At 33.4% G+C, this 25,794-nt stretch overlaps 1 protein-coding gene across 1 annotated transcript; it reads left to right on the forward strand.

The window, feature by feature from the left end:
• Nucleotides 1-1,831: 1,831 nt before the first annotated feature.
• LOC107951030 (splicing factor U2af small subunit B) lies at nucleotides 1,832-3,206 on the forward strand. The gene has a single exon (XM_016885921.2). The coding sequence runs from the start codon at nucleotides 2,079-2,081 to the stop codon at nucleotides 2,925-2,927; it is 849 nt and encodes a 282-aa protein (XP_016741410.1). The 5' UTR covers nucleotides 1,832-2,078; the 3' UTR covers nucleotides 2,928-3,206.
• The last annotated feature ends 22,588 nt before the right edge of the window (nucleotides 3,207-25,794 follow it).

Here is a 25,794-nt window from a genome sequence, read left to right on the forward strand (position 1 = left end):
ATATCTTTTATTTTATTTATGTTTGCATTCACTTCAGGGAATGCAACAAATCTGGTAGGACAGACTTCTAAACGCCTCAATTGATTCCTTATTTTATAATCACCATCAGAAAACATACGTGAATTACAAATCAAAATCTATTTATCATGATTAGTCTCAAATTATAATAACATGATACAATAAATCATAGTAAAATATACCTGAGGTTCTTTAACATCATTTTTATCATCCTGACTATTATCACGAGCACTATTACAAGTAGTAAAACAATTTTGTTTTCGTAATAGCATTTATAATATAATAGTAAAAAAAAATTAACAAACAAAATCAAAATTTTTGTGTACGATGCTTGAAAATTATCCTATATACATTGTATCAAATTTCAATACCACATATATGTTATAAAATATTATGATGCTCTAATCAAATATTTATAAATTCAATTTAAAAGATATAATACAATAATTTCAAACATATTTAATAACAATAATTTAATCATAAAAAAATTTGATATCCAAATATCATACATACTAAATTTAATAAAAGAATCTTAGTTTAAAAGAAACCTTAAAGTAATAATATTTTTCATAAAATAATTTTACCAAAAATCAATCAACAAAGAAGAAAAACATACCATGTAAAGATTAATAAATTTCTCTACATAATGATTACCCAAAATGCGCAGGCTTCGACTGAAGACTAAAATAACAGTAACTCTAGAAGGTAATTGACAACAGTTTGAGTAGTAAATTTTAGTGACCAGCTATTGCATTGGTTGTTGCTTGAAATGGGTAAGGCTTGGTGGAAGGGAAAATTTTTTTGTGACTTATGGAGAAAAACAATTAAAAAATAATCGTATTGATAACGTGTTATAAAAATAAAAGAAAGACAATAAAGAACAAAGAGAATGGGAGAGCAAAGAGAGCGTATTTTTATTAATCAATCGGGATATTTATAAAGCTTCTCCAATGTCTTTATTTATAGGTATAATAAGTATAAATGAAGTAAAGATCTACTTCTAATGACTATTAAAATTTAGAGTATATTAAAACTAATCTTGATCTTGATGGACATACACTTAATAAAATATTCATAATAGCTATATATTTTTAATATATTTTTATAATTTTCAAATAATTTTCTACAATACTTTTATAATTTTTAATAATTATTTAACAATTATGTTGGTATGAATTTAGACAAATGAATGAATTGAACATCTATTTATCCATAGTGATATCAAATTTTAAATAATTCTTAAATTTTTTATTAATTAAATGTCATCCTACATTAACATCAGCATTTGACATCATCCTATGTCAGTAAAATGTAACGGTGAATTTTAATGGAGGGTTCAATTAAGTGAAAATTTTCTATGAAAGTGTAATTAATATTTTATTTTTTTAGTGAGGGTTTTTTTAATGAATTTTTAAAAAATTCAAAATTATTAATTTTTGTCAAAGATTACTTTTAAAAAACAATTGTGGAATAAAAGTGTTAGACAGTAATTAAAGAAAATGTTACCGAATTACAGTGACCTAGTTGTAAAATTTTAAAGATTGAGTAACAACATTATAAAAATTGTGGTGATAGAATGGCTTTAGTGGAGGATGAAAAATGAATATATTTTTTTTATAAATTAACCAAGACTCCACAACCACTCAGATGGCCCCATCTGTCAATCGAGAATTTCTTTAACTCTGTGAAAATAGAAAGCTCTCACCGGCAAATCCTGAATCTAAAAGGGAAACTGGAATTATCGAGAACCTTCCTCAATCTTCAAGGCCTGAAGGCCCCCCCACCAAAAAAAAAGTCCATTTGATATTTTCTAATCTTTTAAGGGTAAAATGGGAATTCAATTAAAATCTGAAATACTAAGAATAAATCGTAATTTCTCTTGTTTTTCATTTCCCTTTCTTCAACAAAACTAAAAGTCCAGAATTAGGGTTTCGATAACCCTAACCCCAGCATAGCCCCTACAACTCCGACATCATTTGGGTCCCTTTGTCCTTCAATTAGATCACAGCTTTTCGTTCAAAAATATATTCTCTTGTTATTGTTCTTAATTTCAAGCAACAATGGCGGAGCACTTGGCCTCAATCTTTGGTACGGAGAAGGACCGCGTGAATTGCCCCTTCTATTTCAAGATTGGAGCATGCCGGCACGGGGACAGGTGTTCACGGCTCCACAACCGGCCGACGATCTCTCCGACTCTCCTCCTTTCCAACATGTACCAGCGCCCGGACATGATCACTCCCGGAGTGGATGCCCAGGGCCAGCCCATCGATCCCCGCAAGATCCAGGAGCACTTCGAGGACTTCTACGAGGACATCTTCGAGGAGCTCAGCAAGTTTGGTGAGATCGAGAGCCTCAACGTTTGTGACAACCTCGCCGACCACATGATTGGAAACGTGTATGTTCAGTTCAGGGAGGAAGACCAGGCCGCAGCTGCCCTCCAGGCTCTTCAAGGAAGGTTCTACTCTGGTCGTCCTATCATTGCGGATTTTTCCCCGGTCACCGATTTCCGCGAAGCAACTTGTCGGCAATACGAGGAGAATAGCTGTAACCGTGGGGGATACTGTAACTTTATGCATGTCAAGGTAATTGGAAGGGAGCTGAGAAGGAAGCTGTTTGGGAGGCACCGCAGGTATAGAGGGAGTCGGAGCAGGAGTAGGAGCGCCAGTCCTCGCCACCGGCGTGAGAGGGAATATAGGGAAAAGTCTCGAGATCGAGACCGAGATGATGATCGTGATAGAAATGGGCGAAGACCGGATAGGGATAGGGATAGGTATGACCGTGAAAGCGGGAGTAGGAGAAAGCATGGGAGTCCTAGGCGAAGCAGAAGCCCTCCACCTGCTAGGGAAGGAAGTGAGGAGCGGAGAGCCAGGATTGAACAATGGAACCGTGAGAGGGAAGAGAAGGTGTAAGAAAAGATTGTTGGGTATCATGTGTTTACTTTTGGGTAATCATTTCTAATTATCATGTTTTTGTTATGTTTCTGCAATTTGGATTGAACTTAAATCTTCCTTTAGGATGAGTGGAACGATCTTAGCTGTTACAAATGGTCTTTTTTTTTCTTTTTAGTGTCAGCTTTTAATGCAGCGCTTGTATCTCTGTTGAATAGTTCTCTTTTGTTTTAGTCCATGGTTAGAGTTTCAAGCCACTTTCTTCTCACCTTTATCATGGATTATTGAGGTATTCATTCAGATTCTTGTGCTTTACATTATGTTCAACTTGTAAACCTGCTTTAGGCTGATTGTATGGTAGTGCTTATGGTTGCTGCTTGCTCAGTTTCACTGCTACTGCCTCATAAAAAAAAATCTACTTTTCTGAACAACTTTTGTCCTTTTATGAATTATGTAATTATGTGCTTTGCTTTCCTTAATGTATTTAATCTTATGAATCAGTGTTTGAGGCTGCACCTAGTGGGGACGGTGAAGGGCTGCTACTATTTTTGCACACTCTCACTCACTGCTACTGCTGTTAATTTATTACTTCCTATTACTTTGTTTTGCTATGAATTTCATTGGTTGCCATGGAATATCCAGGGAAGAGACCTTATGCTAAATCGTAGAACTATTTTCACTTGCTAAAAATATTTCCCTAGAACACCATCATATATGTCATTCATCCCCTGCACCTGTCTCCTATACAATTTATGTCAACGGGAAAAATCCATTTTTTGACTCTATGGAAATTGCATCCCCCCCCCTCTTCTCTGTCTCTCTCTCTCTCTCTCTCTCTCTTATTTTCTTCACATGTAGTCTCTCCCTAGGTTGTCTTCTAACTTGTCGAAGATACAACAGGATGGCTTTTTAAATTTGTTGCCAATGTTTGAAGCAAACTCTAATTGAATCATTATGTGACGGTTCATTGCTACTATGTAAAATTTCTTCTTCATAATTTGTTGCTTAGAGGTAAAAAGAGCTTCTTTGCCATTTAATGCTTCCACTAGAATGCGAAATGGTATTAGAGAATGTGTTTCTTCAACTGCTACTTTGTTTATTGGTACAATTCTAAGTTTTACATTATGTGCTTAATATACATGCGTCCACGCAAATCTCTATTATGGCTTACAATTGTGGCTTTTGAACTATTCTTTACCATATCAGTTGTTATGTATGTATATAAAGAAGCAGCCTTCACTTTTTGATATCTTGTTCGTTTTCTAGACAGAGGATTGGAATTTGGTTGTATTTTCCCTTGACCTGCAAATAATTTAGCATGTAGCTTTTTGCTTGAATAAAAAAAGTTGAAATTATAGATTATGAATTTTATTTTAAAATATTTATAATATGATAGAACCTGAGTGTTTTTTTTTTTAATTTTATTTTATGGTGTATAGTAAAGATCATATCAATAGATCAAGTCTTGATAATAGCAATGTAGGCCACACGATTTACAATCTTTTGGTTTGAGAAGGGTTTACGGCACATGAAAAGTGCAATTGGAAATTTACATATAAGAAACTAGAAAAACAATACAATAATGTATTTAAACAAACAAAATTAACATAATAATATTGTATAGGTTTCTAAATTACTATATCCGCTCTTCTTCAAAATGTTTACATTAATTAAACAAGTTAGCATTAGTTTTAAACGTGGCATGACTAGCTTCTTCTTCTTTTTTATTTTTTATACAATGATTTTATTCCTAGCCACTGGCAAGGCGTCGGCCTTCGGCCTTGGTAAGTTGCTCGGACCGCCTCTTTTCTAATTTTTAGGTTAAGAGTAAAAACACATTTAAGTATGCATGAGCTTACATTTTACTTGTCAATGGTATGGGTTTTATTATTATTATTATTATTATTATTATTATTATTATTCAGGTTGGTAATCGAATTTAGTTTTTATGATATATTGAAGTAAATTTTTTTAATGTCGTCAAAATAAGATGACATGAAAATTAATATATAATTAACAAAATATAATATTTTAATTCATAATTAAATATTATTTAGGATTGAATTGGCTTTTGTATATATATTTTTAAAAATAATTGGATGAATAATGAAATTTATTTATCTAAGAATGCAATTAAATTGCTACAAAAGAACAAAAAATATTGTACAATTATTTTAAGTAATACAAACAAATTAACCAATGATACCTCAAAAAGCACGAAGTGAAGCATTAACAGGTTTAGTTTTATTGAATGGTCTTCATCCTAAGTAGACTCGCACAATATCTTTAATTTGCATGAGGACAATATCTTCAGTCAATAAAGATGCACCAAAATACTTCTTGTTCCTTTGTCTCCATATCACATATAAATATGCACTTTAGGCAAGCTTGAGCATAACAAGTAGCAAGGACTTTTCTCTAAGTTTCAATATCGCCCAAGCTAGCAGCAAGGACTTTTCTCTAAGTTTCAATATCGCCCAAGCTAACTCTTGCCTCCAAGTTCCCATAGCCTCCATGAATAGAGCAAAGGCGCAAAACTAACTGCCACACCTTTGAAAAACTGCACTCAAAGAAATTGTGATCACGTCCCTCTGTAACATCGATACAGAAAAAGCAACAAGTATTAACCAAAATCCCAAAAGTAAGTAAACAATCTCGGGTTGGTAGTCTATTAAGAATGACCATCCTAGCAATAAGAGAATGCTTAGGAATATGTAAAAGGAACCATAGAAAATAGTGCCATTCCACCTTCATACCATGAGTTCTAATTGCCTTCCACAATCGAGAAGTACTCACTTTATCATTAGCAAATTGTTGAGAAGTGATAGCAACTAAAGGTTTCAACTTAAGCATCCTTCGCCAATTTTACGTACTCATTGAAATAGGAGTCACATCTAGAAAACTTCTTCCCTTAACACATATTCACTAACCTAAGCAATCCAAAGAGACCCTTCTTCTGCAAGCAAGACACGAATAAGTTGCAAAATACAAGATTGATTCCATTCTACCACATATTTTAGTTCTAAGCCCCCCTCAGATTTAAGTAAACAAATCGCCTTCCAACAAACACGATCCCCTCGACCCGATCCAACCTTTCCTTTCAAAAGAAGTTAAAATTGAATTGATAAACCTTTTTAAGAACACTTTTAGGCATTAGAAGTTAACGTAGGCTTGCACACTAAAGATCATAGCCTTAATGAGTTGCAGTCTACCAACATAACTCAAATGCTTAGTAGACCACCTTTGAATCCTGTCTAGAATCCTATTGTTAAAACAGTACAGTCAGACCGAGATAGCTTTCGAGAAACAAAAGGAACACCAATGTACCTTATCGACAACCTACCAACTTTAAACCCTGTGCAAGTAGTCATGAGAGCCAACTCCTCTTGAGGCACCTCAACAACAAACAATTCACTTTTGGAGGCGTTGAGTTGCAACCCAAAAAGTAAGTAAAACTACTGGAGAACACAATAAACACCAGTCACTGAATCAGCAGTACCCTTAGAAAAAAATAAGATGATCATCATCAAACATAAGATGAGTCAACTGCACTCGAAGGTACTTAGGATGATACTTAAAAAGAGCATTTATGGTAGCAACATCCAATAACCCGAAAATAACACATCCATTGCAAGCACAAAGAGGTAAGGAGAAAGAGGATCTCCCTACCTAATACCTTTCCTCCTTCGAAAGAACCCCACAATGCTTCCATTAAGGGAGACAGAGAACCGAGGAGTAGTTAAAAAAACTTAAATCCACTTCAAGAGCTTTTCAAGAAACCCTTGAGCTCTGAGTACTGAAAGCAAAAAGCCCCAGTGTAAAAAATCAAACGACTTTTGAAGATCAACCTTCAAGGCACATCTAGGAGAAATATGTTTTCTACCATACCCTCGCATTAGCTTATGAGCCAACATGGTATTATTAGTGATACTACACCCTCTAATAAAGGCACTTTGACTATTAGAAATCAAAGTAGACAGAAAATGAGTCATTTTATTAACTAAAACCTTGGTTATACACTTATAAATTGCACTGCAACAAGAAATAGGTCGAAAATCCTTTACATAGCTAAAATCATCACATTTGGGAACCAAGGAAATTGTAATATTAAAGGTAGCCAAGAGAGTGAAGGATGCAAAAAAATACTAGACAGCCTCAAAAAAATCAGGCCCTACTGTACCCCATGCAGATTTGAAGAAGAAAGCTGTGAAACCGTCAAGACCAGGGAATTTTTCATTCCCCTGCCCAAAACTAGTTGCCTTTATCTCCTCATTGGTAATAGGGCTAGTCAACACACGATAAGCATCGTTAAATAATTTAGGCAGTAACTCTTGAAACAAAGAATTGGGCACTCAACAACATTAGAATCAACTGCGTCAAGAAGATTCTAATAAAACCCCAAAATTTCTACAGAAATTTGATCAAAATATTCGAACCAATTACCCGTTGCATCAAAAAAAAAGTAACAGTGTGCTTATTCCTCTTAACTCCAACAATACTATGAAAAAAATTTAGTGCTTTGATCCCCACTTCTTGATCCACTGTACCCGAGCTTTTTGTCGATAAAAACATGTTTTAGCTTCTTACAAAACCAAAAGATCATCTCTCACTTGATCAATATGACTAGTTCTAACTAGATCACCCTGCAACAAAGCAAGCTGCAAGCTCTCTAGCTCCTCAACCTTAACCTTAACTCGAGCATAAATATTACCAAAAGTCTCAGTGTTGAGCATATTTAAGACAGGCTTAAGTCTCTTAAGCTTGGTAAATAACTTCAACATAGGATCACCTACCACAGTAAGCTGCCAAGATTCAACAACAAGCTGTAAAAACCTATCATGCTTAGCCCAAAAATTTAAAAAAATCGAAAAGATTTTGGCAATGATTGCACAAACTGCTCCAACTAGACAATAGAAGAATAATGATCCGAACAACCAGGAACAACAAACTAAATCCGTGAATAAGGAAGAAACCATAACCAAGTTGCATTAATAAGAACTCTGTCAAGCTTCTTCGCAATCGGCCTAGCTAGTTGATGATTAGACCAAGTGAAAATAGGAACAAAATAAGCACGATCAAATACTTCAATCTCCCTAACCAAAGCTTGAAAATCTTTCATATCAACAGTAAAAGACTGATAACTATTGAAAGAAGAACTCTTCTCAGGCGAAAGCGTGACATTAAAGTCACCACCCAACAACCATAGAGCATCACCAACTTGGCCATTCATAGAACACAAGTGTTGTAACGGCCCAAATTTCAGTGATATCGGAACAGTGATTTGAAATCACTAAATCTGACATGTGAGTTTAGATATTAGTAAGTAAATGTTAAGTGTGGTTTTAGAAATAATTTTAAATTAAATGAAATTATGTAGTATAGGAAGTTGTAGATAAAACAGAATAAAAACGAGGTATCGAGACCTCGAATTCATAAATCGAGCCATAAATATTTTTAAAAATATTTATGGAGTGTAAATAAGTTAGTATTAAGTTTTCGTTAGAAAATTTTAACGTTTGGATAGTCAATTAATTAAAAATGACTAAATTGAAAAAGGTACAAAACTTGATAAAATGATTAAATGGCTCAAGTGTTAATTGAGGGAGGACTTAAAAGGCAAATTAGCCTAAAGGGAATGGATGAGGCGGCATAAGCAAGAAAAAAATCTGGAATCAGGTGAACTAAGGGTAAAATGGTAAATTTTACAATATTAAACAAATAAATTGAAATTGAAAGAGATTTCTCGGTCATTCTTCTCATAATTTCGGCCAGACAGCCATGGGAGAGAGCTTTTAAGCTGGTTTTGCACAATTTCACTGCATGTGAGTTTATTTCTTGCCCTTTTCTTATATTTTTTGTATTTTTAAGACTTTTGCAATTAGGTCCAATCATCTAATTCATTAGTTTTTTATTTGGTGGGTGAAATTGGAAGTTACCCTGGCTGAGTAAGGGCAGTATATGATGAATTATTATGAAATTGAAGTTCTAATTTCATATTAAGGTTGTTTTATTAAGTCATTTTGATAGGAAATGGTATTTAGGACCTAATTGTGAAAAAATTGTGAAAAAAATGTTAGTGTTGAAATTCAGAATATCAAAGGTTGTGAAATAATTTATAATGATAAAATAAAATGTTAATTGAGAAAAAAAATTAGTTCAATTGATGGGTGAAATGAGCAGGGACTAAATTGTAAAAACTATAAATTTTGGGGTAAAAGTGCAATTTTGAAATTTGAACAGCATAAATTGTGAAGTGAAATAGAATTCAAATAAATGCTAATGAGTAGAAATACTTTATATTATAGATCAAGAGTCCAAAGAAGAACGAGAAAAAGAAAAAGTTGCGGAATAGTCCCTAAATTTCAATATCTTCTACAAATCAGCTAGGTAAGTTCATATGTAAATGTTGGTAACATAGTTATTATTTTAAATATTTTTATGTTATTTAAATGATATGATAATTATTATGAAATATTATTCTCGTGATAATTGTTTGATAATATGTCAAATTATGTGATATACTTGGAAAATGTGAAATACTACCGAGTATCGGTATCAGCATTCCGTAGGAGATAGTTGAGACACATGATTGGGAAAAAGGTCCCGTTGAACCTTAGGAATGGATTAGGATACAAGTGACATGTCACTAGGATATTTGGGCATCCGAACTCGTTGAGTTGAGTCCGAGTTCACTTATGGATGCGAATGTCCGAACTCGTTGAGTTGAGTCCGAGTTCGAGAGATGTAACTAGGCATCCAAGCTCGTTGAGTTGAGTCCGAGTTCACTTATGGATGCGAACGCCCGAGCTCGTTGAGTTGAGTCCGAGTTCGCTTATGGGCGGGTTACATGGTAGCTTGGCTACATATGTGGCACTTATGTGCAAACTTTCCATGTATCCGAATTATAGTTTTGACAAGCCAGCTTGGAAATCCAGGAACGGTTGGAGGCTCGTTCACACTATCCGTATATCATCTTGGTATAACGGTTTGTATATTTTGAGCATGGCATGTATAGCATTATAATCATTTTGTGTATATAGTCTTATGATATGGTTATTGAGTGGTATGGAAATGCTTGATAATGATTAGCTGTTGGAATGGCTAATCAAGGACATATTTGGTGTTATGTATGCCTAAATGCTAGTTATTCCATGGAAATCATGAAATAGGTAAAATTTACCATAAAATAGATTAAGATAACAGCAGTGACGTGAGTTTGAAAAATCATTAAAATAGTAAAGATATAATTAGATGATGAATAAAATATGGAATTAAATAATTATGAGTCTATTTTCATATGAATGGAACAAAACAGGTATATGAGTTATATTTTATGGGATGTTTAAATTTTTGTGAAACAGGGCCAGAGCGATTTCTGGATCCCCTGTTATGACTTTGTAAATTCACCATAAATTGTAAAAAGATAATTAGAAGTCATTCTTTATATGTACAGATTCCTTATTGAGTCTAGTTTTATTAGAAACAAACAGCATAGTCATTGAAACTATGTACAGGTAGATATCTGATTCATAATACACAGAGGTCAGAGCAGTCAAACCCTGAAATAGGGGATACTTTAACTAATAAAATGTACTAATTGGCCTGACCAAAAATTCTAGAAAAAAATTAGTAAATAGATATATGAGTCTAGTTTAAGGAAAATTTTACGGAATTTGATTTCGAGTTTCAGAAATCGAGATATGAATTTTTAAGCAACTGTGACGCAGTTGGACAGCTTGTCCGAATTTGTTTAAGTGCTCAAATAAGTTTAGTAATGCCTCGTGCTCGACTCCGGCGACGGTCTCGGGTAAGGGGGCGTTACAAGTGTGACCATAGCTCCCAATGAGAAACACCATCATTAGAAGCATAAACGGCTGGAAAGAAGAAATTTTAATGTTGCACTTGCATACTGCATGTCATACATTGACCAAAGACATAAAACACATCTATAATATAAGCACTCTTCTAAATAAGCCAAATTCGACCATTAACAGCATAATCATAATTGCAAACAAAGTTCCACCTCTAAAAATACTTCTCCAAAATAACCGAAGCATTAGTATACTTAACTCTAGTTTCCAACAAACAACAAACATTAATCTTTAATCTAACTAACCTATCAATTACAAGTTTTTACTTTAGAAGATTATTAAACCCCCTTAATATTCCAAAAGAAAAAAATCATGGAACATGAAGAGAATGTGTACCTCTCTTACCACCTCTTTTACCACCTCCTTTTTTCTCGCCCTTTAGTAGGAGAATTATTTATCTTCTGCTTACCTTTGCCAAGGTTCTCTTGCTTTGTAGCAATCAAAGATCTCATAAGAAGAGCTACTGCCAGTGAGGCCAACTTAGGCTTCCGAGGAGAAAACTCAAGCTATTCAATTTCATTACCATAATCAACAACATCTTGCTCAGCATCAATATCATCATCAACGGCATCATTAGAATCCTAAAGCTCAACACTCAAAGTCTCACATTTATTACTAGATCCCGCAAGACAAACATGTTTTGGTTTAAAAGTAGGGGAAAGATCTACAACCACGGCTTTACCCTTAGGTGAGACTTCAAAAGTTGAAGTTAAAGCTGCACCACCATTAGGAGCACTCTCATTTCAAATCGCAACAGATTTTTCAGGAATAAAATTTGAGTAGTGTCTGCACCATCTTGCTTAACCCTTCAAACTTTCACCTCATTCTTCTTAGAATAGTACTTACCAAAATGACTGAAAGATCGAAACTGTAAATAGCGCATCGGTAGCCATGGCACTTCAACTCCAATAAAAACAAGGGAACCATCACGCAATTCAACATTAATAAAACGAGGGAGTTCAAAATCAGCAGAAACTTCAACACTCACCTTCACATAAGCAAGATGTTGCAAAGCTTTGATAATATCCATGTAAAGGGGAGTACCAAACGCACTTGCAGTGTAATTAAACCCCTTTTGAGTAAAAATCTACAAATGGACTCGACTTAACTGAACTCAAATCGGCATACTATCAAGAGAGAAATCCAATTTCTGGAGATTAGGCTCCCACTTTCTCAGCACCATCGACTTGTTTTGGATGTGCTAAGCAGAAGAAGAAAATTGAAAAATAAACATATTCTCACCTACCATCTTGACTTCAATAGCCCCCTATTTACTCCAAAGCATATCAACCAACTTCTGCAGAGAACAAAATTGGGAGGCCGCCTAAGAAATTGAGCTACCAGTAAGTGCTACCACTTTCAAATCCTTTCTTTAAACAACTCAGCTAGAGGTTTGACAATAATAGAACCACCATGGACTTCCGGTGGAAAAAACTCCAAACTTTGTTCAAAAGATGAATAAAAAAGCCAAGAAGCAACAAAAAGCACAAATCAACAAGAAAATGAAAAAATCAAGCCACCCCCAAAAAAAAATCAAGAAGAAACAACAAGGAACCAAGAGAACTCTCATGTGCCAAAAGCCAACTAATGTGCACCGAGAGGATTCTCTTAACATAATCCTTAACTTCGAACACTAAGAAGAAGCTTTGTTTCTACTCTATTGGGAATTTCATCGAACACATTTGAAGCACTTTCGACTTAGAGAAAAAAGAGAGAGAACCAATTATTTTTTATATATATTTGAAATTTTAATTCCTAACAATTTATCAAAAGTTTTAAGGTTATACAAAAAATTCTAATGCTTCAACAATATTTCTAAGTGTTTACCAATATCCTAAAGATTTTCTTAGCATCTTAGACTTGATCAACTCAACAATTTGGCGTACCAGAATTTCTAACGCTTTATCAATATTTTTAAAGATTTTCGTAGTGTCCTAGTGTCACAAACCTAATCAACTCAACATTTTGGCATACCAAAAATTTTAAATATTTAGCGATATTTTGTAAAGGTTTACCAAAATTTCTAAGGTTTTACCAAAATTTATAAGGATTTCCAAAAAATTTCTAAGGTTGAATCAAAATATCTAGGGATTTACCAAAAATTCTAAGGGCATTTTTGTATAATCTTGAAAAATTTGGTAAATTATTAGATACTTTCATACAACCTTAGAAATTTTAGTAAATTCTTAGATTTTTTTATAGGCCAAATATTGAGGTGATTGAGTAAGGTACATTAGGAAAATCTTTAAAAACATCGGTAAATTTTTAGAAATACTGTTAAATCCTTAGAAATTTTTGTAATGCCTTCGAAATATTGATAAATACTTAGATATTTTGTTATAATCTTAGAAATTTTTGTAAATCCTTAGATATTAGTAACACCTTAGAAATTTTGGTAGATCCTTAAACTTTTTTGGTAGGCAGGTCAAAATATTAAGTTGATCAAGTTTGGGGCATTAAGGAAATCTTTAAAAATTTTGGTAAATTTTTAGCAATTTTGGTATGCCAAAATGTTAAGTTGATCGAGATTGAGACACTAAGGAAATTTTTAGAAATTTTGGCAAACCCTTTGAGATTCTGGTAAGGCTTTAGAAATTTTGATACTCTTAGATATTTTGGTATAACCTTATAAATTTTGGTAAATCTTTAAAATTTTTGGTAAAATCTTACAAATTTTGGTTAAACCTTAACAAGATTAGTATCCAAAATGTTGAGTTGAACGAGTTTGAGACACCAAAGAAATCTTTAGAAATATTAGTATACTCTAGAAATTTGGTAAATCCTTAGAAATTTTGGTATATCCTTAAAGATTCAAGTAAATCCTTAGATATTTTAGTATAACCTTATAGTAAATCTTTAGTTATTTTAGTATAACCTAATAAGTTTTGGTAAATCCTTATAAATTTTGGTGAATCTTTACAAATTATGGTAAATCCTTAGATATTTTGGTATAAACATAGAAATTTTGAGAAATCCTCAAATATTTTTGTAAATCTTTAAAAATTTTGATAAATCCTTAGAAATTTTTGTATGTCATAATGTTGAGTTGATTGGGTTTGGCACATTAAGGAAATTTGATAAACTCTTAAAAATATTGGTAAATTTTGAAATGGCAAAATGTTGAGTTAGTTGGATTTGGGACACTAAGGAAACCTTTGGTAGAGCCTTAGAAATATTGGTAAAGTTTTAGAAATTTTTGTATAACCTTAAAATTTCGATAAATTATTAGAAGTTTTGGTAACTATTTAGAAATTTTTATAAATCTTTAAAAATCTGATATTTCGATAAATTGTTTGGAAATTTGGTACCTACTTCGAAATTTCTATAAATCCTTTTGATATTATCGCCTTAGAAAATTTAAATATATACAAAAATTAGTTTCCAATCCTAAATAACATTTAATCAGATTAAATATATTGTGTTTTATTTATTATTTAATAGTTTTCATGTCATTTTATTTTAATGGTGTTAAGAAAATGGATCTAAATATGTGATATAAACCAAATTGGATTATCTGTACCAATTTGAAAATTGAAATAAAATTCAGATACTAAAAAATATAATCTCTTTATTGTTTTCTTTCCCGTTAACATTTAAAGGGAGCTCATGTCTTTCCTCCAACAAAATATATATGTATTTTATTTTTTTGGTATAAAAGTGATTGTGTCAAATGGTTCGAAATTCAAATAGTATTAGACATATAATGTTTTTTTTCTCTAATAAAAAAATAAAGAAATTAACATTAATATAAAATTTTTTTTGAATGAAATTATAAATAGAGTTGGTCATGGGTTAGGTTAGATCGAATTTGGCTCGAGTTAAGTATGATATTAACACATTTTATATTTATTCAAGCTTGATTAACCTAAAATTTTGTCTAAGTCTGTCCAAATTATTTTTTTATTTTGAAAAATATGTATATTATTTTTAATTTAATATTTAATAATTTTATATATTTTTCATTCATTAAAATTTTATAGATTGGCATTTAACATTTTAAATGTTTACATTATAATATTATATATTACTATAGATTTAATTTTTGTGTATTATAAATTACATAAAATACATAAAAATAACATAATGTAATATATTTCAAACTTAGAAACGAGTCAATTCGGGTTCAAGCCTTAAATGTTTAAGTTCAGTCTAACTCATATTTTAAATGGATATCCTTTTTTTTTAGTTTAAGCTCATTTTTAAGTCTAATAATTTTATCTAAACTCTCAAATTTCAATATAACTTTCCACATTAAACTAATAACTTCACTTATAAATAAATTTAAATAAAATTAATAATAAAATTAAATGTTAAAGCTGACTAGAATTTTGAAATCTCAAATTCATATAATACTTTTGTTTAGATTTTATTGTAATTGTTAAAAATACCTATACTTATATATAAAAAGAATCCCCATGAGAGGAGGCTGCGACAGCTGTCCTTGTTTTTGTCATTTCAAGGTATGGTTTATTTTCAGTTTTGGTGGTTCTATTATGTTAAAATTTAAAATTTAATCCTTACACTTTAATTTGATTTAGTTTGATTGCTTCACTTTTATAATGTCATTAATTTGTTAGCCCGAATTATTTTACTCTTTATAAGGTAATGGTCGATTTTCAGTTTTGTGCCTCTATCATGTTCAAATTTGAGATTTAGTCCTTATATTTTAATCTGACATAATTTAATTGTCTTACTTTATAATATCATTTGTCAGTTCAAATAATTAATATCGGTAACTACACTACTTCAGTTAGAATGCTAAAGTGAATTTCACTTAAAATACCATTTCAACACAAAAATTATATATTTCAACATGATGAGTTAGAATTTGTGATTTTAAGAGAAAAAAAAATCTATGTAAGCATTTTAGCTGGAATGGTTAATTATTTGTACTAACTAATGATATTATAAAAACAGAGCGACAAAATTTTGTCAACTTAAAATATAGTGACTAAATCCCAAATTTAACAAGAGCAAAGAGACTGTAATCTTAATTTGATATAAAATAATTTATATTGAGACAATATATATTTTTCTTTATACAAATGTAGATAGAGTCATTAAATATATAATAAATTCAATATTCAAATATTTGATTCATAATTTATATGAATCAAAGAATGATTACCCAAATTTATTTGGGCTAAATCAAACATTTTAGATATTTAAATTCACTAGTAAAATATGTATTACTCATGCCAAAAGGAATTTGATATTCAAATTGAGTATCATTTTATATATTTAAAGTTATTGTTTAAACTGAAATTTTTATTTTCAAAAATTATAATATTTTCAAGAATTTAATTAATGATTTTTTTAGTTCTATAAGTGTAAGCAATGTGCAGTGATATTATAATAACAATATTATTAAATGTAACATTTATTTTTTTATATATAATATTTTGTTAAGAATTTGAAAATGGTAATAAAAAATGAATGAATGAAATTTATTAAATCATTTAAAATTGATTGTGTAACAACCTGTTTTCAGTGAAATTGGAACAGTGGTTTCTAGACCACAAATCTGAGTCCAGAAGAAAATTTATTTTAATATTATTTCATGTTCTGCATTATGATAGAAATGTCATATGCAAATTTCGTAAATAAATTTTATTGATTTTATGTCTAATCAGATAAAAAGGACTAAATTGCATAAAATGTAAAAGTGGAGTTCTAGTAGCTAAAGGGATCAAATAACTATGGAATTCAAATTTTGAGGTCCTTATTTGGCAATTAGACCATTAAGAGGAGTTAGTAGATAAGTATGATGATTTATCCATGGAAATTTAATTAAAGAAAAGGATGAAATTGGAAAGTTGAAAAATTAGAAGATGATAAATTAATAAAATAAGAAAATATCATCATTTATGTCATCTTTCCCAAAATATAAACATGGAAACCCTACCTAAGATAAAAGAGTTCAAGCAAGCTTAATTGGCTTAATTGGGTAAGTATTCTTGTCCCGTTTTTAGTAATTTTCATATTTCCGAGATCGTAATAGCTTAATTTAGTTATCTCGAGGATTTATTTGCAAAGTTATTAAAGTATTAGGGTTTTTCCATGGATGGATATGCATGAATTATGAAATTTATGGTATAAAATGAAAGGTTGTTGATAGATAAATAACTTTTGTAAAGTGAATTTTCATGAAATTATGATTCATGGACTAAATTGTAAAGATGTAAAATTCATGAAAAAATCCTGAATTTTATGAATTACATGAGCTGTAAATGTTATATGCAAAAATCGATTAGGCTTGAAATAATGATTAAATTGCATGAATTTCATTTTCCGAGCCTAAAGACGAAATCATCATTAATTAAAAGTATAAGGGCAAAATGGTAATTTTGCTTAAGATTTGAATTGGATGGATTTGAATGTGAAATGTATTAAATTGAGTTAAATTTACTCGTATAGATCCAGATAGACCTAGTATGGAATTAGATCGAGAAAAATAAAAAAGTATCGGATTAGTACCCTACAAACACAAACATTGTAACACCTTTAACCTATATCCATCACCGGAATAGGGTTATGGATTATTACCGGAGTTTACAAATCAAATACAGTTAACTCATTTTATTTACTATTCATATCCGAAATCAAACATATTGTCCTTGTAGCAACGTAAAAATTTTAGCTTAGCTTGGTCGCTAATTGTGGCGATTTATTAAAAAAAAGTTTGAAATTTGACGTTTGATTTTTGAAATAAACAGGTAGTCGCCACCGATCCTTTTTCCTAGGTGTGATCGGACACCTATTAGATCTCTTATTAAAACGAATAAAAGGCTGAGTTTAGGTCTACGTTAAAATCCAGAGAAAATTTAGGGTTCGGGAGTCGGTTACGCGCGAGGAAGGTATCAGCACCCTCGCGACGCCCAAAATTGGTATCTTATTAAACACATGTTGTCTTGATTTTTAAAAATACGAATTCAATTTGACATTTAAGTGTGATCCAATTGAATGAAATGAGAAGTTGCAAGTTTTTTTTTTTTAGAAGGACGTCCCGTTTTTAACACGAGCCGATTAATTTCACCCAACATAGCGATGAAATCGATGACTTAATGTTAAAATCGGCACATTGCCTTATTCTTAAAATTAAAATGTAAAAAGTTTTTAAAATGATAGTAAAGAAATCCAAGAATATTATTGTAAAAAAATGCGAATAATGATGTGAATAATAAAATATATAAAATATAAAATATTAAAATATCAAAATATTAGAATAATAATAATTAATATTGACAAATAAAAAATAAAATAGAAATAAAAAAATGTACATAATATATATATATTAGAAATAATAATGATGTTTAAAAAAAACAATACTATTAATAATATTACATCAATATGTACATATATAAAAAAATAAATACGTGATAATATTAAAAATATGTACATAATATAGTGTTAAAAATACATACATAATATAGTTAAGATATATACATAAGATAACATGTAGAAAAAAAATATATATATATATAAATAATATAATATTAAAGATATATACATAAAATAGTATAAAATATATATATACGTAATATAGAATTTAAAATATACCTAATATATTAAAAGAATATATATAATATAATATTAAGAAATATAATAATAACAAAAAAAAGGAGAGAGAGTGAGAGGGTGGGTGATTTTCGGCCACAAGGCCGGCTATCGTCCGGTCACCGGACCACCGCCAGTGCCACCGTACACGGCAGCCGGACCTTAAAAAAACTTTTTCGGTAAAAATGGGTAAGCTTCCTCCTTTTATTTTTTTTTTACTTTCGTATAAAAGAAACAAAATAAGATTGAAAGGAAAACAATAAGTAAACAAAGAACTTAAAATGAGAATAGACAAAGAAACCTCTTTTGCTTTGATCTTTGATTAATCTCCAAAAAAAAAACTAGCTTCTCCAAAAACTAGCCTTTACAATAACTCTTCTCCTTGATTACTTTAAAAAGAAACCTCTCCAAAAATCCTTTACAATAACTTTCTCTCCCAAAACTCTCCAAAAAAAATCCCTCCCATATACAAAATATGAGAAGGCTTATATAGCCATTTACAAAATATTTTTTTATTGTTTATGTCTTCATTTGTAGGTACAAGTGGTGGTGAAGCAAGTGTGGTTAGTGGAGTACGTAATGGAGCAAGTGTGGCTAGTGGATTTGGTGGTGGAAAAGGTGTGGCTAGTGGAGTTGGTGGTGGAAAATGAGTGGCTAGTGGAGTTGGTGGTGGAGAAGGTGTGACTAGTGGAGTTGGTGGTGGAAAAGGCTAAGATTTAGTTGAGAAAAATTTAAGTTGTGGGCTAGGATTTTTTTTTATTTTGATTTGGGCTTAGGGTTTGGGCCATTGGGGTTTTGATGTAAATTGGGCTTTGGGTAGTTAATATTTTGGGTTTTGAGTTTAATTTTGGTGGGTTAGGTAAGACTAAATTGGGTTTTGATGTAAATGGGCTAAAATTGGCCTACAACAGCTGCACCTCTTTGCTTATTATCGTGTAATGAGAATAGAGCAAAGCTACAAAGAAAGGCCAATTTTTCCCGGTCTTACTAAGTATGGACTTCTTTGGTGCTCTTCTCATCCAGGTAGTCTCTTTCCAGTCCATCGCATCTTGTAGCTTTGGTTCAATCCACTGCAAATTCGGAGATATGCCTTGTAGCTTCAATCTGTTCCAATGTAACTTCAATGATATGAGATTTGTGGCTTCGACCCGCTTCACTGTAACTTCAGAAAGATAAGATCTACAACTTCAATCCGTTCTTCTATCGCTTTAGTGGGATAAGGTTTGTGGTGTTTTCTTCTCCGACTTCAGAAAGGTAAGATCTAATATTTTCAATCAGATCCAACAAAAATTTGAAGAAACAAAAATCTGGTGTCTTCAATCAGCTCCAATCTTTATTCTTTACTCGGCATGTGATCCTGAGCTCAACTCATTTCTCGCAATATGAATTGGCTTTTTTGAAAACAGACATTAAAACAGAAATAGCTCAGCACGTGAGCTAAGGCTCAACTCACCTCTCGCCATATGAGTTGGTTTTTTTGAAACTTAATTTGAAAAACAGATTTGAAAATACCTCGACATGTGACCCGAGGCTCAACTCACATCTAGCAATATGAGTTGATTTTTTAAAAAGCAGAATTTGAAAAGCATAAATTGAAAAAACAAAAATTGAAAATACCTCAGCGTGCCCTGAGGCTCAACTCACCTCTCGCAATATGAGTTGATTTTTTTGAAGAGCAGAAATTGGAAAGCAGAAATCAAAAATACCTCAGCGTGCCCTGAGGCTCAACTCACCTCTCGCAATATGAGTTGATTTTTTTGAAGAGCAAAAATTGAAAAACAGAAATTGAAAATACCTCAGCGTGCCCTGAGGCTCAACTCACTTCTCGCAATATGAGTTGATTTTTTTGAAGAGCAGAAATTGAAAAACATAAATTGAAATTACCTCAGCGTGTCTTGAGGCTTAACTCACCTCTCGCAATATGAGCTGATTTTTTTGAAGAGCAGAAATTGGAAAGCAGAAATCGAAAATACCTCAGCGTGCCCTGAGGCTCAACTCACCTCTCGCAATATGAGTTGATTTTTTTTGAAGAGCAAAAATTGAAAAACATAAATTGAAAATACCTCAGCGTGCCCTGAGGCTCAACTCACCTCTAGCAATATGAGTTGATTTTTTGAAGAGCAAAAATTAAAAATACCTCAGCGTGCCCTGAGGCTCAACTCACCTCTCGCAATATGAGTTGATCTTTGGAACAGAAATAAAACATTAGATTACCAAAACATGTCATCTGGAGGAACTCATGTGTCTTTTCACCTATCATCACATCCTCTTGCTTTACTGGCGTACCTGTAAATGTCATACATGATGTTATCATGATATGCACATGTTTGTCTTAAATGCATTTATGCCTACATGATTATGATATGAGCTTTAGGCATGTTTGTCATATATCCCTTTTTCGTCACGATTTTTGATGATCTGTGTTCATTGCTTTGATTCTTGACTTTCTCTTCAGGCTATGTACCCGTCCTCAAGCTTCATGAATAATCTGTATTTCCCAGATATCACTCTTTGGCCCCTGGTTGAGCTTTGTCCTTGCATTGAGGCTCTTGTACTTATCAAATTCTTATCCGGGTAATGCTTAACATTTATTTTGTTTAGAGTATGTCATTTCACTATTTATCATGTAAATGAACCACATAATGAGATGCACAAAACAAAAAATGGTCAGGTAGGGACAAAAGGATACCTCACATTTATTCATTTAAAATGTAGCAAACAAAAAAAGTTAACCAATGATAGTAAAAAATGTTATAAAAGAAAAGGATTGCGCTCAACAAATACAAGTGCTCTAGATAATCAATGCATGAACTCTTCCACGTTCCTCAATAAAGAATCTTTTCGAGCATAGCTTCTTGCGCAGAAAATTTCGAGCTTTCAGAAATGCTTCAAATACAGTAGTCTCACTATTTGACCCACCGTTCAAAATGCCTTGTTCTTTAAACCCGGGTTTGCTTCATTAGAACGCCCTTTCGGGTTTTCGTGCCAATCTTTTGTGTTTAATCAAGACGCCCTTTTCGGGTTTTCACCATGATCCTTTTTTTCTTTTCTTTTTTTTAAGATGCCCTTTTCTGGTTTTCATCTTGGTTTCCTTTTTCAAGCATAATATTTCCTTACAGCATCTGAGTTTACTGAATTCGGTAACTCCTTCCTATCCATCTCGGTGAGAATCAAAGCTCCGCCCGAGAATGTCTTCTTTATGACGTATGGACCTTTCTAATTTGGCGCCCATTTTCCTCGAAAGTCTTTTTATATTGGGAGAATCTTTCTTAGCACGAGTTCTCCTTCGTGGAATTCTCTTGGCCGTACCTTCTTATCATGAGTCGCGATCATTCTTTTCTGGTACATCTGTCCATGACAAATTGCCTTTAGACGTTTTTCTTCGATGAGGTTTAACTGGTCATATCGAGCTTGAACCCATTTTGCTTCCTCTAATTTCGACTCCATTAAGACTCGTAGAGAGGGGATCTCAACTTCGATAGGTAGCACAGCTTCCATTCCATAGACCAGAGAGAAAGGAGTTGCCCCTGTAGATGTCCGTACAAATGTGCGATATGCATATAAAACAAATGGTAGCTTCTCGTGCCAGTCTTTATATGTCTCGGTCATTTTCCCAATAATCTTCTTAATATTCTTGTTGGCCGCTTCAACAGCTCCATTCATCTTTGGGCGATAGGGCGAGGAGTTATGATGCTTTATTTGGAATTGCTTACACACTTCTTTCATCATCTTGTTGTTCAAATTCAAGGCGTTATCTGAAATGATTCTTTCAGGCAAACCATATCGACAAATGATTTCCTTTTTCAAAAACCTGCAAACCGCAGTCTTCGTCACATTAGCAAACGATGCAGCTTCTATCCATTTTGTGAAGTAATCAATAACCACAAAAATGAATCGGTGTCCATTAGAAGCTTTTGGGGAAATTGGCTCGATAACATCCATGCCCCACATAGAAAAAGGCCACGGAGAAGTCATGACGTAAAGAGGCAAAGGGGCTACATGAATTTTGTCACCATAAATTTGACATTTGTGGCATTTTCGTGCGAAATTAATACAGTCGTTTTCCATCGTCAGCCAGTAATATCCGAGTCTCATAATCTTCCTGGCCATAGTGAAACCATTGGCGTGTGTCCCACAAATTCCTTCATGGATATCTTCAAGTATTTTTTTGGCTTCAACAGCATCCATGCATCTCAAGAGCACCTGATCTTTTCCTCTTTTGTATAGGATGTCCCCATCAAGAACAAATCCCGCTACCATTCTTCTAATTGTTCTTTTGTCGTTCTCATTTGCTTGTTCAGGATACTTTTGATTCTTGATATATTCTGAGATATCATGGAACCATGGCTGTCCGTCTGGCTCCTTTTCAATGCTGAAACAATGGGCAGTGACTTCATATATGCTCATTTGAAGAGGCATTATTTCAGTTTCTCTGCTCGCTTTGAACATTGAAGCCAACGTGGCCAAGGCATCAGCTAACTGGTTTTCTTCTCGTAGGAAGTAATTAAAAGTTATTTCTTCGAATTCTTTAATCAATTCTGCCACTAGGTCACTGTATTTAACCAGTTTCGAGTCTCTCACTTCCCAATCTCTACGGATTTGGTAAATCACCAAGGCTAAGTCTCCGTATACCTCTAAAGTTTTGACGTTTCGTTCAATAGCTGCACGAAGTCCCATGATACATGCCTCATATTCCGCTATGTTATTAGTACAGAAGAAGTTCAATCTGGCAGTGAGTGGGTAATGGTTCCCTTCTGGCGATACTAAGACTGCTCCAACCCCGTGCCCCAATGCGTTTGATGCACCATCAAAGCTCATCTTCCATGACTTCTCTTTTGGTGACTCGCATTCTTTTTCTGTAATGCACATCAAATCTTCATCCGGGAATTCAAATCTCAATGGCTCATATTCATCCATTGTTTGGGTCGCCAAAAAGTCAGCTATTGCGCTTCCTTTTATTAACTTTTGACTCACATAGACAATGTCGTACTCTGATAGTAAGATCTGCCACCGTGCCATTCTTCCTGAGAGTGCAGGTGATTCCATCATGTACTTTATTGGATCTAGCTTTGAAATTAACCATGTCGTATGATACAACATGTATTGCCTCAGTCTCCGAGCTACCCAAACCAGAGCGCAACAATATTTTTCAATGGATGAATACTTTGCCTCATATTTAGTGAACTTTTTACTGAGGTAGTAGATCGCCTTTTCTTTCTTTCCTGACTCGTTATGTTGCCCCAGTACGCAACCCATTGAATTTTCGAACACTGTCAGATACAAAATTAATGGTCTTCCAGAAGTTGGCGGTACTAGTACTAGAGGACTAGGCAAATACTGTTTTATCTTGTTAAAAGCCACTTGGCACTCCTCGTTCCATTCTCCGGGATTATGTTTTCGAAGGAGTCGAAAGATTGGGTCGCATTGGTCGGTAAGTTGAGCGATAAATCGGGCGATGTAGTTTAATCTCCCTAAAAATCCTCTGACTTCCTTTTGCATGCGCGGAGGTGGTAACTCTTGAATGACTTTTATTTTATCTGGATCAACTTCAATACCTCTCTCGCTGACAATGAAACCAAGCAATTTTCTTGAGGTAGCCCCAAACGTACATTTGGCTGGATTAAGCTTTAGCTAGAACTTTCTCAGTCTGTCGAACAACTTCTTCAGGTTCACTACATGCTCTTCTTCCCCTCGGGATTTAGCAATCATATCGTCGACATAGACTTCTATTTCTTTATGCATAATATCATGGAATAATGTCACCATAGCCCTCTGATATATTGCCCCTACATTCTTTAACTGAAAAGGCATCACCTTGTAGCAGAATGTTCCCCACATCGTTATGAAGGTAGTTTTCTCCATATCTTCCGGGGCCATTTTGATCTGATTGTACCCCGAGAATCCATCCATGAAGGAAAACAATGAATGTTTTGTCGTGTTATCCACCAACGTATCAATGTGTGGTAAGGGAAAATTATCTTTAGGACTTGCTCGATTCAGGTCACGATAATCCACGCACATTCGTACTTTGCCATCTTTCTTTGGTACCGGGACTATGTTAGCCACCCATTCTGGATATTTGGAGGCTTGTAGGAAGCCAGCATCAAATTGCTTCCTGACTTCCTCTTTTATCTTCAACAACATCTCAAGCCTCATCCGTCTTAGCTTTTGTTGAATAGGCTTGCATTCTGGCTTTAATGGGAGCTTATAGACCGCTACATCTTCATCCAATCCTGGCGTGTCCTGATACGACCATGCAAATACATCTTTGTATTCGCGGAGCAAAGCAATCAAATTATGCCTGGTGCCCTCTGAAATAGAAGTCCCAATCTTCACTTATTGCTTCCTTTCTTCAGTTCCCAGATTTATTGTTTCAACAGATTCTTGATGAGGCAAAATCTGTTTATCCTCTTGTTTCACCATTCTTAAAAAAATCAGGAGACGAGACATAGTCTTCTGCGTTTTCTTCGGCTTCGAATTCTCCTAAACAAACAGCCTTCTCAAAATCGATTTCAGGACTCGTAATGGGTTTGTTCATGCTGTTGACATTTGAGCACCTGAAAGTTGAATGGAAAAGGGAACTATAGAGGGGCATCCAAGTATTGAAACCAACAAACGAAATGTTATGGCATGGGATGGGGCAAATGTAAGGATTGGCTATGAAATGAGAAAATAATTATGAAATTAGTGATAATGTGAAAGATTATGACGAAATGCATCTTCATTGATATTCATTTGAATGATAAAGAGCGAATGCAGGCTCTTACAAAAGAATTCTATTATATCTAAGGACATAACAGAATGTTAACGTTTGAGCATTACTCTGAAGACTTATAAACTACAAGAAGATCATCGGCAGTCCAATTGTTCAACCTGAAACCCAGGGGACAAGGGCGTATCCTTGAGACGTCTTTACTTGCGTTAGCTTCTTTGTCAATGACATTTATACTGACATTCTGAAGACCCCTTTCAATTAACAACAGCGTGCTTTGTATATTATCCTGTCTGGGGTATATCATTCCTGCAGATGTAAATATTTTTGACAAAGGAGGGTACGTTATGGGCTCCTATTCTATTTCTCGGCCCAAAGTTCTCGCAATCCTTCTCTCCTAATCCTTCTTCCACTGTTTTCTTCTTTGACGCATGTCCGGCTGGAACACAAAACCGTATCGGGCCTTGTGGTGCACTGGCTTTAGGGCCCTGATTATTCCTTGCAGGTACCTTTCCAAACCTTTCCTTGCTCGGGCTCCCTTTCCTACAGTCAACTTGACACCCATCTTGGTATTTCTCGACAGTTTTGGCTTGAGAATTCTGTTTCCCTCAGCGACGAATGTGGCATTGACAAATTCAAGAGATCGGAAGGAACATTCCATAGCATCTTTACTCACTTCAATATATGGTGCGTCGGCAGAAATAGATGCTACAATGTCTTCTTCTCCCTCGACAGTGACCAAACAGCC

This window comes from Gossypium hirsutum, chromosome A08 (assembly GCF_007990345.1).
Source record: "Gossypium hirsutum isolate 1008001.06 chromosome A08, Gossypium_hirsutum_v2.1, whole genome shotgun sequence".
In the NCBI taxonomy this organism is placed as follows: Eukaryota; Viridiplantae; Streptophyta; class Magnoliopsida; order Malvales; family Malvaceae; genus Gossypium; species Gossypium hirsutum.